The sequence below is a fragment of the Eublepharis macularius genome, chromosome 1 (assembly GCF_028583425.1).
Source record: "Eublepharis macularius isolate TG4126 chromosome 1, MPM_Emac_v1.0, whole genome shotgun sequence".
NCBI classification, from domain to species: domain Eukaryota; kingdom Metazoa; phylum Chordata; class Lepidosauria; order Squamata; family Eublepharidae; genus Eublepharis; species Eublepharis macularius.
This window is the reverse complement of record NC_072790.1, coordinates 240,374,425-240,388,192: the sequence shown is the minus strand read 5'-3', so window position 1 is coordinate 240,388,192 and position 13,768 is coordinate 240,374,425. Positions and strand designations below refer to the sequence as shown.

At 51.1% G+C, this 13,768-nt stretch overlaps 1 protein-coding gene across 1 annotated transcript in view; it reads left to right on the top strand.

The window, feature by feature from the left end:
* Positions 1–7,783, top strand: part of INTS3 (integrator complex subunit 3) — a 140,239-nt gene extending 132,456 nt beyond the window's left edge. The window contains exons 27-30 of the mRNA XM_054995062.1: positions 3,566–3,666; positions 4,088–4,160; positions 4,447–4,603; positions 6,597–7,783. Of these exons, the coding sequence (XP_054851037.1) occupies positions 3,566–3,666; positions 4,088–4,160; positions 4,447–4,603; positions 6,597–6,674 (409 nt within the window). The 3' untranslated portion in view covers positions 6,675–7,783. The remainder of the gene's footprint in view (positions 1–3,565; positions 3,667–4,087; positions 4,161–4,446; positions 4,604–6,596) is intronic.
* The last annotated feature ends 5,985 nt before the right edge of the window (positions 7,784–13,768 follow it).

The following is a 13,768-nucleotide window of genomic DNA, read 5'->3' as shown; positions in this document are numbered from 1 at the left end:
TGACTGACAGGCCATGCCGTGCCGCGCCAGGCACCCAAGCCCAATTAGAGCCAAAGGAAGCTGGAGGTTTAAAGCTGTAATAGTCCCGATTGACCGGATCATGCCGGAGCCCAGAAACTAAACAGGGTTGGTACTCGGATGGGAAACCACCAAAGAAGGACTGGGGCTGCTACGCGGAGGCAGTGCTCATCTCTTGCCTTGAAAACCACACGAAGTGGCACTGCATCGGGTTGCCATGAGTCAGTTGTGGCTTGAGGGCACGCTTTTTGCCCTGACTTGGATAGCCCCGGACAGCCCAGAAATTAAGCAAGGTCAGCCCTGGAAAGTACTTGGATGGGAGACCACCAAGATAGTTTAGAGTTTTTGCCTCTGGCCTCAAAAACCCCACGAGGGGTTGCTGTAAGTCAGCTGAGACTTGATGGTGAAAAAGGGGAAAGATCTCTGGCCGGGGGGCTGGACTCCTCTCTCCTGCTTGGAGTATTCCTTTGGCAAGGGAGACTTAGAGTCTCTCTACATAAGACATCTGACACGTGAAGAACACGTGCCGGGAGATGCAATGTTAGCTGGGAAGGGTAGTTTTAAAAGACAGAGCCAGCGGCAGGGCAAAGGCTTTGTTATACACTGGAGCTGTGGGAAGGGGCTGTGAAATGCCAGAAGGGAAACTTCAGCCCATTATAACCTCTCCAGGTCCAAGCCTGGCTCTGGAAGGCAGCTCTAGCCCATTTCCATTCCTCGCTGCCCTCTGGTTGGGATCCTACACAGTTTTAGACTGGAGAGGTGAATTGACAGACCCTTCGGGGAGGCGAAGATTAAATTAACCAGCCCCTCTGAGAAGTGATCTCTGTCTGCTCTGTCTCTTAAAACTATGCTTCCCAGCTAATACTGCATCTCCCTACACTTGATGAGCATGTGCTGAGGAGTCTCGTGTAGAGAGGGTCCAAGAGGGACCCTTGCTGGCATCTAGCATGAACTCTGAGGCCTCCACCACTCCCTCCTCTTCATCGGAACGGCTTTTTGATCTCGCCACACTCGGGCCCCGTCTGAAGGAGCCCTTAATTCCAAAGAGATTGCTCTCCCTAGTTCATGGGAAAGGACGAAGCCTCTGGGTTTGGCGTGCAGCTTGTCTCTGGCCCAGTATGGAACGGATGCTGCCTGCTTTGGAGCTTGGCAGCAGGGGGCCCTGCTGAGTTTTGATCCAGAAAAAGAAACCCGGTCTGAGTCTCACCTTAAATGAAAGAGGCTGCAGCATCTGAAGAATCAGGAGGATTTTTCTTGGAAAAACGTTTCAGTGGGGGAAAGAGGGAGAAGGGCTGGGGGGGGGCATTAATCAGCAGCCCCACATGTGCGGCAAGACAGCAGATTGGCACAGAATCCTACTTCTTTCCAAAAAAGCAGAAAAGTTCACAGTCGAGCCCTTCTGTTCTTCCCAAAACGCTGGCTTTCTCTTATTTATATAAGGAGTTTTAGAAGAACGTACAGTTGTGCGGTTCACACACCTGCAGTCGGAGGAGAGACGCAGTGCCCTGCCGTTGGGCTGACATGCAGATTACCTTTCAGCGTTCACTATTTCTAGGAAGTTTGGTCTCGTTTTTAAAAAGCATTCTTCCTGCTCTTGGTCTGGAGATGTTGAACCTTTGTCCCTTTGAGCTGGATGCAAACCTGGATATCCTAGAAAAGGAGGCAAGGCACGCCTTCAGAAGCACAGAAGAGTCTTGGGCGGGAGGGGGCGGGAATGATTTATAATCCCTTCGTCTGGCTGGGCCGAGCAGTGCCGTCTGCTAATAGCCGCCGAAAGCAGGGCATCTGGCTTTCGTTCGTAGAACTAGGAGGACATCTAGTGGCTCTCCTTTCCTCTTTCTCGTCTCAAGCATCTGAGCACCAGCAAAGGGCACAGAGAGCTAATGGGCCCGATCAAGGGAACTGCTCGCCGTGGGGCCTTCTGCTGCCCTGAAACAACAGATTGCCCAGATCCTGGGAAGAGCTCCTCACGAGGAACCCGATATAGCAGCGAGTAGCATTTTATTGCGGAGTTGCTGAGAGTTAAACTGGTTTGATTTTGTCATGTTATTGATAGCTCTCCTTTCCTACCGAAACGCCACATGGATTATACATCCAACAGCAGGATGAAACCTCTCCTAAGCTGTGTAATAGCACCAGGGTTGCAGAAATCTGGGGGAAAGCATGAAGTGTTAGACGTGATACGTTAAACCAGTCTAAGTATAAAACAATACAGCGAGAGCAGGATAATAAACACAGCAAACAAATAATACACACTATGCACAGGGGGGTAGTTCGCAGCCCCGTTCTCTACATGAAAGCACTTTCTTGAACTGTTTTATTATAGCACCATTACCGTTATAAAAATGCTACCTTGAACAATTCTGTTTTACATTGTTTGTGGAATAACAGGAATGTAGGAGTCCTTCCGACCTCCGACAAGCCATTCCACAAGGTGGGAGCCACGACAGAGCCAGTTTGGTGTAGTGGTTAAGAGCACGGGGCTCTAATCTGGAGAGCCTGGTTTGATTCCCCACTCCTCCGCTTGAAGCCAGCTGGGTGACCTTGGGCTAGTCACCGTTCTCTGGAGCTCTCTCAGCCCCACCCACCTCACAGGGTGATTGTTGTTGTGGGGTAATAATAACACTTTGTAAACCGCTCTGAGTGGGCATTAAGTTGTCCTGAAGGGCAGTATATAAATCGAATGTTATTATTATTATTATTAATGCAGGTGTCTAAGCAATCGATAGTTTTGCACATTTGCAGGGTGGCTCCCGCAGAAGGCCCTGCTCAGATGAGTAAAGTTGTCAGGGCAGAGAGTTGCAGGAGAGGCAGCCCTGCAGATACGAGGGTGCAGGACCACAAAGAGGTTTGGATGTGATAACCGGTACCTTGAATTGAACCCAGTAACTGACCTGTAGCCAGTGAAGTGACCATAGGATGGGCACGATACTATATTTTCAGTCAGACGGTGTCTGTAGAAGAGTTGGTGTGATGTGCCAAGCTCAAATCAGGGAGTCCTGGGTTCAAATCCCCGCTCAGTCATGAAGCATCCTGGGTGACCTTACACCATTCACACTCTCTATGTGTAACTTAGCTCAGCGGGTGGTTGTGAGAGCCAGTTTGGTGTAGTGGTTAAGAGCAGCAGGACTCTAATCCGGAGAGCCAGGCTGCCAGCTGCATGACCTTGGATCAGTCACAGCTCTCTCAGAGCTCTCTCAGCCCCACCTACCTCACAGGGTGACTGTTGTGGGGATAATAATAACACATTTTGTAAACTGCTCTGAGTGGGCGTCCTGAAGGGTGGTATATAAATCGAATTTGTTGTGGTGGTGGTGGTGGTGGTGGTGGTGGTGGTGGTGGTGATGATGATGATGATGATGATGATGATGATGATGATGATGATGATGATGATGAGCAGGGCTAGACTGGGGCATCAGCTCAGCCCTGGAGCAAACAAACATGAATGCTGTGCCAGAGTATCTCCTCCTTCCCTACGGAAGGCTGCGGAGCAGAGCCCTGCCTCGTTCCCCCTGCCGCTTATCTCCTTTGCCCTTTGAACTTTCAGCCTGCGCAGCTCCAGCAGCAAACTGGCCCAGCTGACTCTGGAGCAGATCTTAGAGCACCTGGACAACCTGCGCCTGAACCTCACCAACACCAAACAGAACTGTACGTAACGCCGCCCCTCTCTCTCCCCCCTCCGTCGTGCATTTGCGAACCCACACGAATGCACACGCACATTCCTCCGCCTAGCCTACCTCACAGGCCCGCCGTATGGATTAAACAGGTGGGGAAGCTCGTGATAGAAATGTGTTCTCCGTTAGAACAGCGGGGCTTCCGGAGTGGGTGCTGCCGCTGACTCTCCCTCTTGATAGTCAGGCTGCCCCTCCTGGCCAGAGGCCGTCCCTTCTCCCCTTAGAACGGCAGCGTCCTCCACCTGCCCTGGTTCCTTCTACCTAAGGGACAGCGCGCACCCTCGTGTCTGTAATCCTGAGCCGCATGTAAGAGCCAGGCCCTGGGGAGGGCAAGGGCTGTGTACCCCCCCCCATTCCCCTCTGACAGCCCCTTCTTCTCTCCCCTCCCTTGGCAGTTTTCAGCCAAACCCCGATCCTTCAGGCACTGCAGCATGTCCAAGCCAGCTGTGACGAGGCCCACAAGATGAAGTAAGTGGCCACGGGAGGGCAGGAGGGAGGTTTCTTTTCAGTACTTTAAAAGAGGATACCGGAGTCCTGGCAGGAAAGGCCTCATCCTGAGAGCTAAGCGCCAGGTAACCCAAGAACGGGGAGGGTAATGCAAATAACGAGAAGGGTAATGTGAATTTCTGCCTGCAAGGAAAACAGATAGGGGGGGGGCGGTAGGAATCATGTGGCGCCCCTCCCTCCCCCAACAATGGCTTTGCATGCCCAGCTGCAGTCCCACCCGCATTTGCAACTCTCTTTCCCCTCCTAGGTTCAGCGACCTCTTCTCTCTGGCCGAGGAGTACGAAGACTCCTCCAGCAAGCCCCCCAAGAGCCGGCGGAAAGCCACCATCTCCAGCCCCCGCAGCCGCAAGAACGCAGCCCAGCCAGCCAACAACGAAGAGGAGTCTGCCTCCAGCAGCGCCTCGGTGAGTTGGGGGTGGCCCGTGGAGCCCGTGAGGGTTTCCCATCAGGGGCTCGAGGAAAGGGGCAGCCATTCTAGATCTGGAGCTGGCATTGGCACGGACCCTTCCTCCGAGATTCTCGGGGCAGCATATGAAGGCCCTTTTATCTTTACAACAACCCTGTAAGGTAGGTTAGACAAAGAGGAAGTGATGGGTCCCGCTTCACTCAGCAAGCTTTGTGGCTGAGAAGGTATTTGAATCCCAGTTTTCTCAGCCTGAGTCCAGCATTTGCCCTGAACAGGGCTTTTTTCTGGGGAAAGAGGTGGTGGAACTCAGTGGTGGAACTCAGGACTGCACAATGACATCACTTTGGGTCAGCTGGAACAAGGGGGGAGTTTTTTAAAGTTTAAATTGCCCTTGGCAAAAATGGTCACATGGCCGGTGGCCCCGCCCCCTGATCTCCAGACAGAGGGGAGTTTAGATTGCCCTCCACGGAGATCAGGGGGTGGGGCCACCGGCCATGTGACCCTTTTCAAGAGGTTCTGGAACTCCATTCCACCACGTTCCAGCTGAAAAAAAGCCCTGGCCTTGAAGAACCCCAGAGGCGGCATGTCCTCGGTCCAGACTACCAGTTTGGTTGCAACGGATTTATTTATTTATTTATTTATTTATAGTCTGCCTTTCTCACTGAGACTTGAGGTGGATTACACAGCATGAGATTAGTACAATCAGTATCAAGTACATTTCCATAAACAATGCCATAGGGTACAAGTTCAAAAGACATAGTATTAGCAAGAATCCAGTACAGAGTAGAAAAAATACTGAAGCAGAACATAATCAGCTCTACGACTAACATTAGAAAACATGGAGCACTGGTGGTACGTAGGAATACATATTTAAAGCAGCAGATAATATGTAAGGCAATATAATGGTGAAGTCTATGGTCCCTAACTCATTAGCGAAGCATCTTCCCTACAATACAGCCCTCTCATTTGAGTAAAAAGCCTTTTTGAATAGTTCGGTTTTGCATCGTTTACAAAAAGCCTGGAGAGTGGGGGCTCTTCTGACTTTCTCAGGCAGGTCATTCCACAGGATAGGGGCTGCCACAGAAAAAGCCCTTGTACAGGCTGCTGCTGACTTCACCTGTGTGCAGCCTGGTACCTGCAGGAGACCCAGTTCAGATGAGTGAAGCTGCCGTGGAGGAACGTAGGGAGGGAGGCGGTCCCGTAGGTATGCCGGACCAAAGCTGTGAAGAACTTTGTATGTGGTAACTAATACGTTGAACTGAGCACGGTAACTGATGGGTAGCCAGTGGAGCGACTGTCCATATCTTATTACAGCTACGAAGCTGTCCGGTTTATATTTCTATCCCCAAACTCTGGATAAACCCAGAGCTTCAGATAAAGTCTGAGAACAGAAATCTCTCTTTAGAGAACCTGATTCTCAGTACAAATAATTTGCAGATGGGTCCTTCCTGTTTTAACTCTTTCCCCTCAAGGTACACAGAGACTTTCTTTAGAGTTTAAGACTTCATTGTTTATTGAAATGAAGCCCAGTCTTTTCTGCTCCGCTGAATCCAGCCTCCCATCCGCCACCTGCTTTCAATAAGAGCTGGAATTGCCCCCGGTATAGAATTTGAGATACTGGCCGCAGAGCCAGCGTTGGCTACCTCTAAAGGCTGAAGATGACATTTGCTGTCGGGGAAGAGGCATTCCCTCCTATGTGTGAGAGAAGGGGGAATGTCTCTTCTGAGATGAGGCCTGCTTCGGTGCACGCTGGGTATCCTCTAAAAAGCAGCCCACTTGTGTCTTCTCACTTGCAAATTTGCACTCACAAAACGTATCAGCTAATCAGCTCTGTTGGTAAGCCTTTCTAGTAAGGCAATTAAGGGGGCAATCTATTGTTTGCAGGGGGCCACACCTGTGTTGTTGAGCAGTATCTCGCCATCTCTGATCTGGTATTCATTAACCCCAACCCTCTCTGAAGCCTGCCTACATGAGGTTTTCTTTGCTCTTAGGAGGAGGAGGACACCAAACCTAAACCGACAAAGCGGAAGCGGAAAGGCTCCTCGGCAGTTGGCTCAGACAGTGACTGAGGGGGGCGGGGGGGGGCCTTGGCAGCACAGCTTGCCCGCCTGCCTCCAACCTGCCTCGTTGCCAGCGGCTCCCAGGGTGACAGCGGCGGCAGTAGAGAGCGGTTCCGGAGCAACTGGACGGACGCCATCGACAGCAGGGCAACGCGCACAGGAGATGTCTGTGCGCGCACCCCACTCAGTGAGACTTGAATGCTCTGACAGCCCCTTTCCTGCGCAGCGTCACCTACTACTCCCTTGCCCTGCCTCCCCCCCACCCCCCGCGACCTCCACACTGGGCACCAGCCTCCTCCTCGCCAATCTGTCTGGCCTGACATGGCAGGGAAAGGGAGATTCCTTGCAGCCGTCCACCTGGGAACTTGGAAGACACTGGTCGCCTCCACCGGGGATATGGTAATCAGAAGCGACACGGGGCCAGAGAGAGACCAGGTCCACTTCCCACCCACCCACCCGCCTCTCCTCCACGAAAAGCAAATAAAGGATGTGAACGAGCTGGCTGCTCCATTGGTGGTTCTGGCTGGGGAGACCGAGGAGCCAAGGGGGTTGGAATATGGGGAGGGGGCTTGTCTGGGACTGCCCAGCTAAGCCTACCCCTTCCTGGTGTCCCAGTCTAGGCATCATTTTCAAACTTCTCACATTTCTCCCCCCCACCCACCCACCCCAAAAGAGGAGGCGAAGTTCCCATTTTCTCTTTGCAGAGAATCTCCACTTGAGCCTCAAACTCTCCCACACCCCACCTTCAGGCTAGCTATGGCCACCTCGCCATTCCTGGGGTTGCCAGCCGGTCCCCGGCAAGCCACCGTCTCCCACCCACCCCGTCCCTGCCTTCACACCTCAGTCAGCCCACATGCACCCTCTCCCAGGCTGTCGGCACAAAAGACGGGTGCTGAAGCTCTCCTGGGTGGCTTTGGAACGCGCCCCCCGTCTTCCTGTCAGCACCCAACTTGGAGAAGCTTGCGGGGTTGTGGGGGGAGCAACAATCAGAGCAACCAGCCAGCAAGACTAGATGGTGGTTATATTTTTAATTACCCATCTACCCACTGAGAGATTATCATTTTTAAACAGTTTTTAAAAGAGACAATAAAAACTGTCGACATGTTTTGTACAAGCCATTTCCTTTGTCTTGCATTTGTGTACAGGCTGTTCTGGGCAGGGTGGGAGAATCTGTGGGGGGGACCAACAGAGAGCAACCCCCCTCCCCCCAAAAAAACCATTTAGCTACCTTTTTCAAATCCAGGAATTGATGTGGATTCTCTAGCACCCTCTAGCCCTGGATGTCATTTCATGGTGGGCCGTGACTTAACCTGAGATCGTTCTCAGGAGCAATTTCAGAGCCGTCTTTGGAGAGGGAGACAGAGAGCAGGGCAGATTTTAGAGGGATGTGTGCAGGGCATGTAAAAACAGCATAAGGAAAACATGGGAAGTGGGTCATGCATTGCTGTTTGAGGCGCAAGATGAGGTTTATGGATCCAGTGGGACGGGGGAGTTTGCGCTTGGGTTTGGATCTGGGTCCAAGCCCCTACCTGGCCATGTTTGTGTTGTGTCCATTGGAGCTGACTGCAGGTAAGGAAAATCACACATACACTCTTGATGTGTGTGCAGGGGGTATCCCCACCACCACCACCACCACCATGTTCCATTTCAGCCACAGAGATGGGTGGCAGTTAGCAAGTTTGAGTCCTGCAGAAATGCGTTGGATATGACGGGAAGCAAAGGGTTGTGCTGATAGGAGGGGAATTTTACCCCAGGTTAACTCGGCCAGTCATTGCAGCCCAGATTTGGGGCATGGAAAAGGCTGCCAGTCCCACTTCAAAGCATGCTGCAGTCCGTCTGATGGTTTCTGTTCTTTGGGCCTTTCTTGTCAGTTGTCTCCTTGTCAGTCTCTCTCCTTCATTTAATTTATCTGTGTCTTTGTTTATTAACTTGTGGACTCCACCATCTAGCCATTTGCTTCCAGGACTGCACATCTTAACTTGTTCCTTGTGGTGGTCTGGCTGGTGCGGGCCAGAAGGGGCTTCGTTCTCTCTCTCTACCTCTCCTGCAGAACAGCTGGTTGTCAAGGGCTCTCTGTGTTCCAGCTCATTTCCTTGGAAGGCTGTTGGGTGGGTAGAAGAGGGCTGAGACTCTTGTTTCCAAATCCGTCTCTGGCATGAATCTTTCAAAACAGGACTCTCAGGTCGGGTTGCCAGGCACCCCTCACCTCCTGTCAGGAGGGTGGAGTCCCTGCCACTTACCTTGTGCCAGGCACGAGGTCTTCGCACGTGCATGCCCTGGAACCAGCGTGATGATGTCACTTCCAGAAATGACATCACACCAGCTGTGGGAGCGCTTCCCAGCCAGTTTGGTTTAGTGAGAGCCAGTTTGGTGTAGTGGTTAAGAGCTCGGAACTCTAACCTGGAGAGCCGGGTTTGATTCCCCACTCCTCCACTTGAAGCCAGCTGGGTGACCTTGGGCTAGCCACAGCTCTCTGGAGCTCTGTCAGCCCCACCCACCTCACAGGGTGTTTGTTGTGGGGATAACAACAACACACTTTGTAAACCGCTCTGAGTGGGCATTAAGTTGTCCTGAGGGGCGGTATATAAATCGGATGTTGTTATTATTCCACACAGGGCCAATTCAGCCCATTTGAGGCCCAAATCGGCCCCAAACTAAGTGTGGTAACGTTCCCGCAGGCGGTGCAAAGACGTCAATTCCGGAAGTGATGTCGCTGTGCCAGTTGGGAGCTCCTGAGGTGCCTGCCAGTGGCAGGCCAGCTCTGGAAGCTTGCACCCTCCCACTGACTGACAAGGGGGCAAAACCTGGGAACCCTACGTCTCGGGGCCTCTCTGGAGAGACGTTTCTGCATGGGCGTGCACTGGGGTTAACATGCCCCCTGCAGTCACACGTCAGCGGAAGGGAACTGCGTCGTTTTAAAAAAGAAGTTCTGAATGGCACCCCGAAGGGGGAGGGGGCGCTCCTGCCTTCCCCCAAGCTCCAGGAAATGTTGGCATCTCTTCTTCCTCCATCTTCCATCACCGGTAACTAACCTGGAGCACAATCCACCCAGAAGGCCTCTCAAACTGAAAAGCACGGAAGCCACAAGGAGACCTGAGTGGCACTTTAACCTGGCAGGTCCCCAACACTACATGCCAGGTGCCCAGGGGGAAGGGGTCTGGCACAGCTTACCTCCGGAGAGGAGTGATACACTCTCGCAAACGACCGTCCTGGGGCTGAATCTGGGCTCAGAGGCAGCCCTGATAAGTATGTTGGCAACAGCTGCTGTTAGAGGGGGAGCTATTTAGGGGTGGGGCTGTGGCTCATCTGTTTTCCAGACCGCAGGCCCCAGGTTCGATCCTGGCATCTCCAGTTAGATCAGGTAGGATGTGGCATGAAACGCCCGCCCAGCAAGAGCCACTGCAAGGGCAGGGAAGGACCATACTAACCACAATAGACAAATGGCCTGACTCATTCGAAGGCAGCGTCGTGCGTTCAGCTGTTTATAACTTGGGGATACATGACAGTGGTGAATTTTTAAAAGACTTTCAATAGGATGTCCTATCAGTCACTAAATGTCTAGTCGCAATGGAATTGCGCTTCGCGCATGCTCAGAGGAGCTCTCTTCCCTTTGCTTCACGTATTCCGGAGAGATAAAGATCGCCTCCAATTAGAGGCTGGAAGTACTTTGCAGGGGGAGACATTGGCCCCCACCCCTTCCCTGGCTGCATTATCTGGAAGTTCTTCATCTGAAATTCAAGCTTTGCACTCAAGGGTAGTGTGGGATGAGTTTTTTTTTCCTTTTTCCCTTTCCCCCAAGTTTCGGCATGTCTCAGCAAACGCAAGCCCATCCCCAAGGCTCCATGTGTGCCTGTTATGTGCTCTTTTGGCATCCCTTCTTCCCCCTGGAGAGAGAAACGTTCCAGAACCGTCTAATCAGGCGAGGGAGGAAGGCGGGGAAATGAGGGCATTTCTCTTGCGGCTCCTTCTCATCCCAACATCTGTAACTCATAGGCTCAACAGAGGTTGCCTGAAGCCAGGAGAGAGGGGTGGGTGGGAAACCCTTTTCGGTTTAAGTAGGCAAAAGGTCAGGGCGGTTTTGAGGCTGCTGGAATTTACACAAGCGCCAGGCCACAGCCGGAGAAAGGATGGGGAAGCTGCTAGGAAAAGCGGAGGGCCGTAGGAAAAGAGGAAGACCCCAAATGAAATGGCTTGACTCAATAAAAGAAGCCACGTCCTCCGGTTTGCAAGATCTGAGCAAGGCTGTTAAAGAGAGGGCATTTTGGAGGGCATTGATTCATAGGGTTGCCATAAGTTGGAAGCGACGACGTGATGGCTCATAACTAGGGTTGCCATCCTCCAGGTAGTGGCTGGAGATCTTCTGGTATTACAACTGGCCTCCAGGCCACAGAGATCAGTTCACCTGGAGAAAACGGCTACTTTGGGGAGGGGGGTCTATGGACTTATGCCATGCCAAGGTCCTTTCCCTCCCCAAAACCCACTTTCTCCAGGTTTCTCCCTCCAGATCTCCAGGAATTTCCCAACTTGGAGCTGGCAACCCTACACATAACACTCAAACTAGGATTTGGGCTGCAAATTTTGGATCAGCAGATGAATGGATTTTAACTAGGGGATATGCAAGGGTTCCATTTAATAGGCATGCTAGACAACTTACAGATGAATTGGACCCGGTGGATTCTAGAGTTGCCAGCCTCCAGGTGAGGCCTGGAGATCTGGAATTACAACTGATTTCCCAACCATAGAGATCAGTTCCCCTGGAGAAAATGGCTGCTTTAGAGAGGGGATTCCATGGCAACCTTAGCTAGTAGTGATGCCTTCTCCATTGTAAGAGGCCAAACACGCCACTGTTACCAGAAAGGGACCCATGGAATCCCTAAAACCCTAAAGTAACAATTAAAAGTACTAACTAAAACAGCAATATATCTCTTTTAAAAAACCAGCATTATACAATAGAAGTGAAATTGTCCCAATGAGAAAGTTTTCAGGTTCCACAGCTCTCTTCATCATGGTGGATAATTGGAGCAAAACAAAATGGGGGGAAAAGACATTTAAAGGGGTGTTGCAACAGACTTTTATATTATAATAATAACATTAGATTTATATACCGCCTTCAGGAGGACTTAACACCCACCGAGAGCGGTTTACAAAGTATGTTACCATTATCCCCACAACAAAACACCCTGTGAGGTGGGTGGGGCTGAGAGAGCTCCAGAGAGCCGTGACTAGCCCAAAGTCACCCTTATCAAAGAGGTTTGCTTCCAAAAATCTGTTTTCCTCCCAGTACCTTCTAGTTAAGTCTATACCTTGTGGACTCCATTTCAAGACCGCTGCAAACTGCAGAAATAAAGTTTTCCCAACATGACCTGCAAAACCTTTTCTCCCTCGTCCCCCTTTGGTGCATTAAATAAATACCCTGGTGATATATTCTGAGGAACTACGCACACCATTTTCTGACAATTCAGTTAGTGCCTTCGAGAAATTCCAGGAAACCACCACGTGATCTCGGCTGACTTTCCACAAAGTAACAAGCAAGCCGGGGAGTGGGGGCCTCAGCTACCCAAGTTAAGACAAGCAAGACAGTGTTTCCCTGGTTTCAAAAATATGTCTGAAGTGTCTCCAGGCCAATATCTTGTGGATGGGGTACCACCCCAGGCCATATCTAGTAAATAAACACCTGTATTGCTTTGGGATTTCGCTGAGGGGCTGAACTTCTGGCAAACTTCGTAAACTTTTCTCGATTTTTATTGAGAGACTGCAGTGCAATGGGAGCTCCTCTCATTTCAAATTCCCACTCTGTCAGGAAATGTTCTCTCAACCCTCACCAACCTCGCAGGGTTGTTGTGAGGGTAATCTGGAGGGAGAATGACATGTGTCACCCTGAGTGTATTGGATAGATCAGCAGGAACCATTTTGAAATGGTGGGGCTGAGAACCATGAACTGGGATTAAAAAGGTTTCTTTGCCCTGACTATTTTGGTTCTGGTGTGTAAAGCAGAATTGGGAAGAAAATATTAACCTTGGCTCATGCTTTTTTTCCTTCGGCTTCCTAGTTTGTATTTATTAAACCGATTGCACGGGCTTCTTTGGGAACCTGAAAAAGGCCACCTGAGCTGTGCAAAGGGGCCAAAATATGTTCAAATGTGACTGACATCTGCACCTTATCAATTAATCATCCTCAGGGCTTTTTTTCTGGGAAAAGAGGTGGTGGAACTCAGTGGTGGAACTCAGGACTGCACAATGACGTCACTTCGGGTCAGCTGGAACACGGTGGAACGGAGTTCTGGCACCTCTTGAAAATGGTCACATGGTTGGTGGCCCCGCCCCCTGATCTCCAAACAGAGAGGAGTTTGGAGATCAGGGGCGGGGCCACCGGCCATGTGACCATTTTCAAGATGTACCGGAACTCCGTTCCACCGCTTTCCAGCTGAAAAAAAGCCCTGATCATCCTCCAAAATTCAGTTGGAAGGCCTGTGCAGGACAGTTAAATAGGGCCAAGTTTGCTCCTTAAGCCTGGCCTCTTCCCAACCAACCTTCTCATTCTGCATCCAGATCAGTTTGACAAACAGCCCTAAGCCACGTGGATTCTTTGGCTTGGCAATTTCCCCTGAATGCTGCAAAAAAACCCAACAACAACCATAAAATGGATGCTCCAGGCCTATTTGCATCTCAGAAGGGAGCTGTCTTTAGAGAAGACAGAGAAAATCCAGGGTGCTTGATTCCTTGAGGGGAAAAAAGCCCAAGCTATGCCTGATTGGTAACCCCTCGAAAAAAAGTAAGAGGCGTCCCCAAGGAACAACCACCGAAGTCTTGATTGGCCCCTGAGGAAGTTCTAACAGGATGAAACAAGCTAAATAACACTGCCAGCTAGGGTTGCCAGCTGCAAGTTGGGAAATTCCTGGAGATCTGGGGAGTGAAAACTGGAGAAACCTGGAGAAAGTGGGGTTTGGGGAGGGACAGGACCTTAGCATGGCATAATTTCATACAGTCCACCTGCCAAAGTAGCCATTTTCTCCAGGTGAACTGAACTCTGTGGCCTGGAGACCAGTTGTAATTCCGGGAGATCTCCAGCCACTACCTGGAGGCTGGCAACCCTACTGCTGGCCG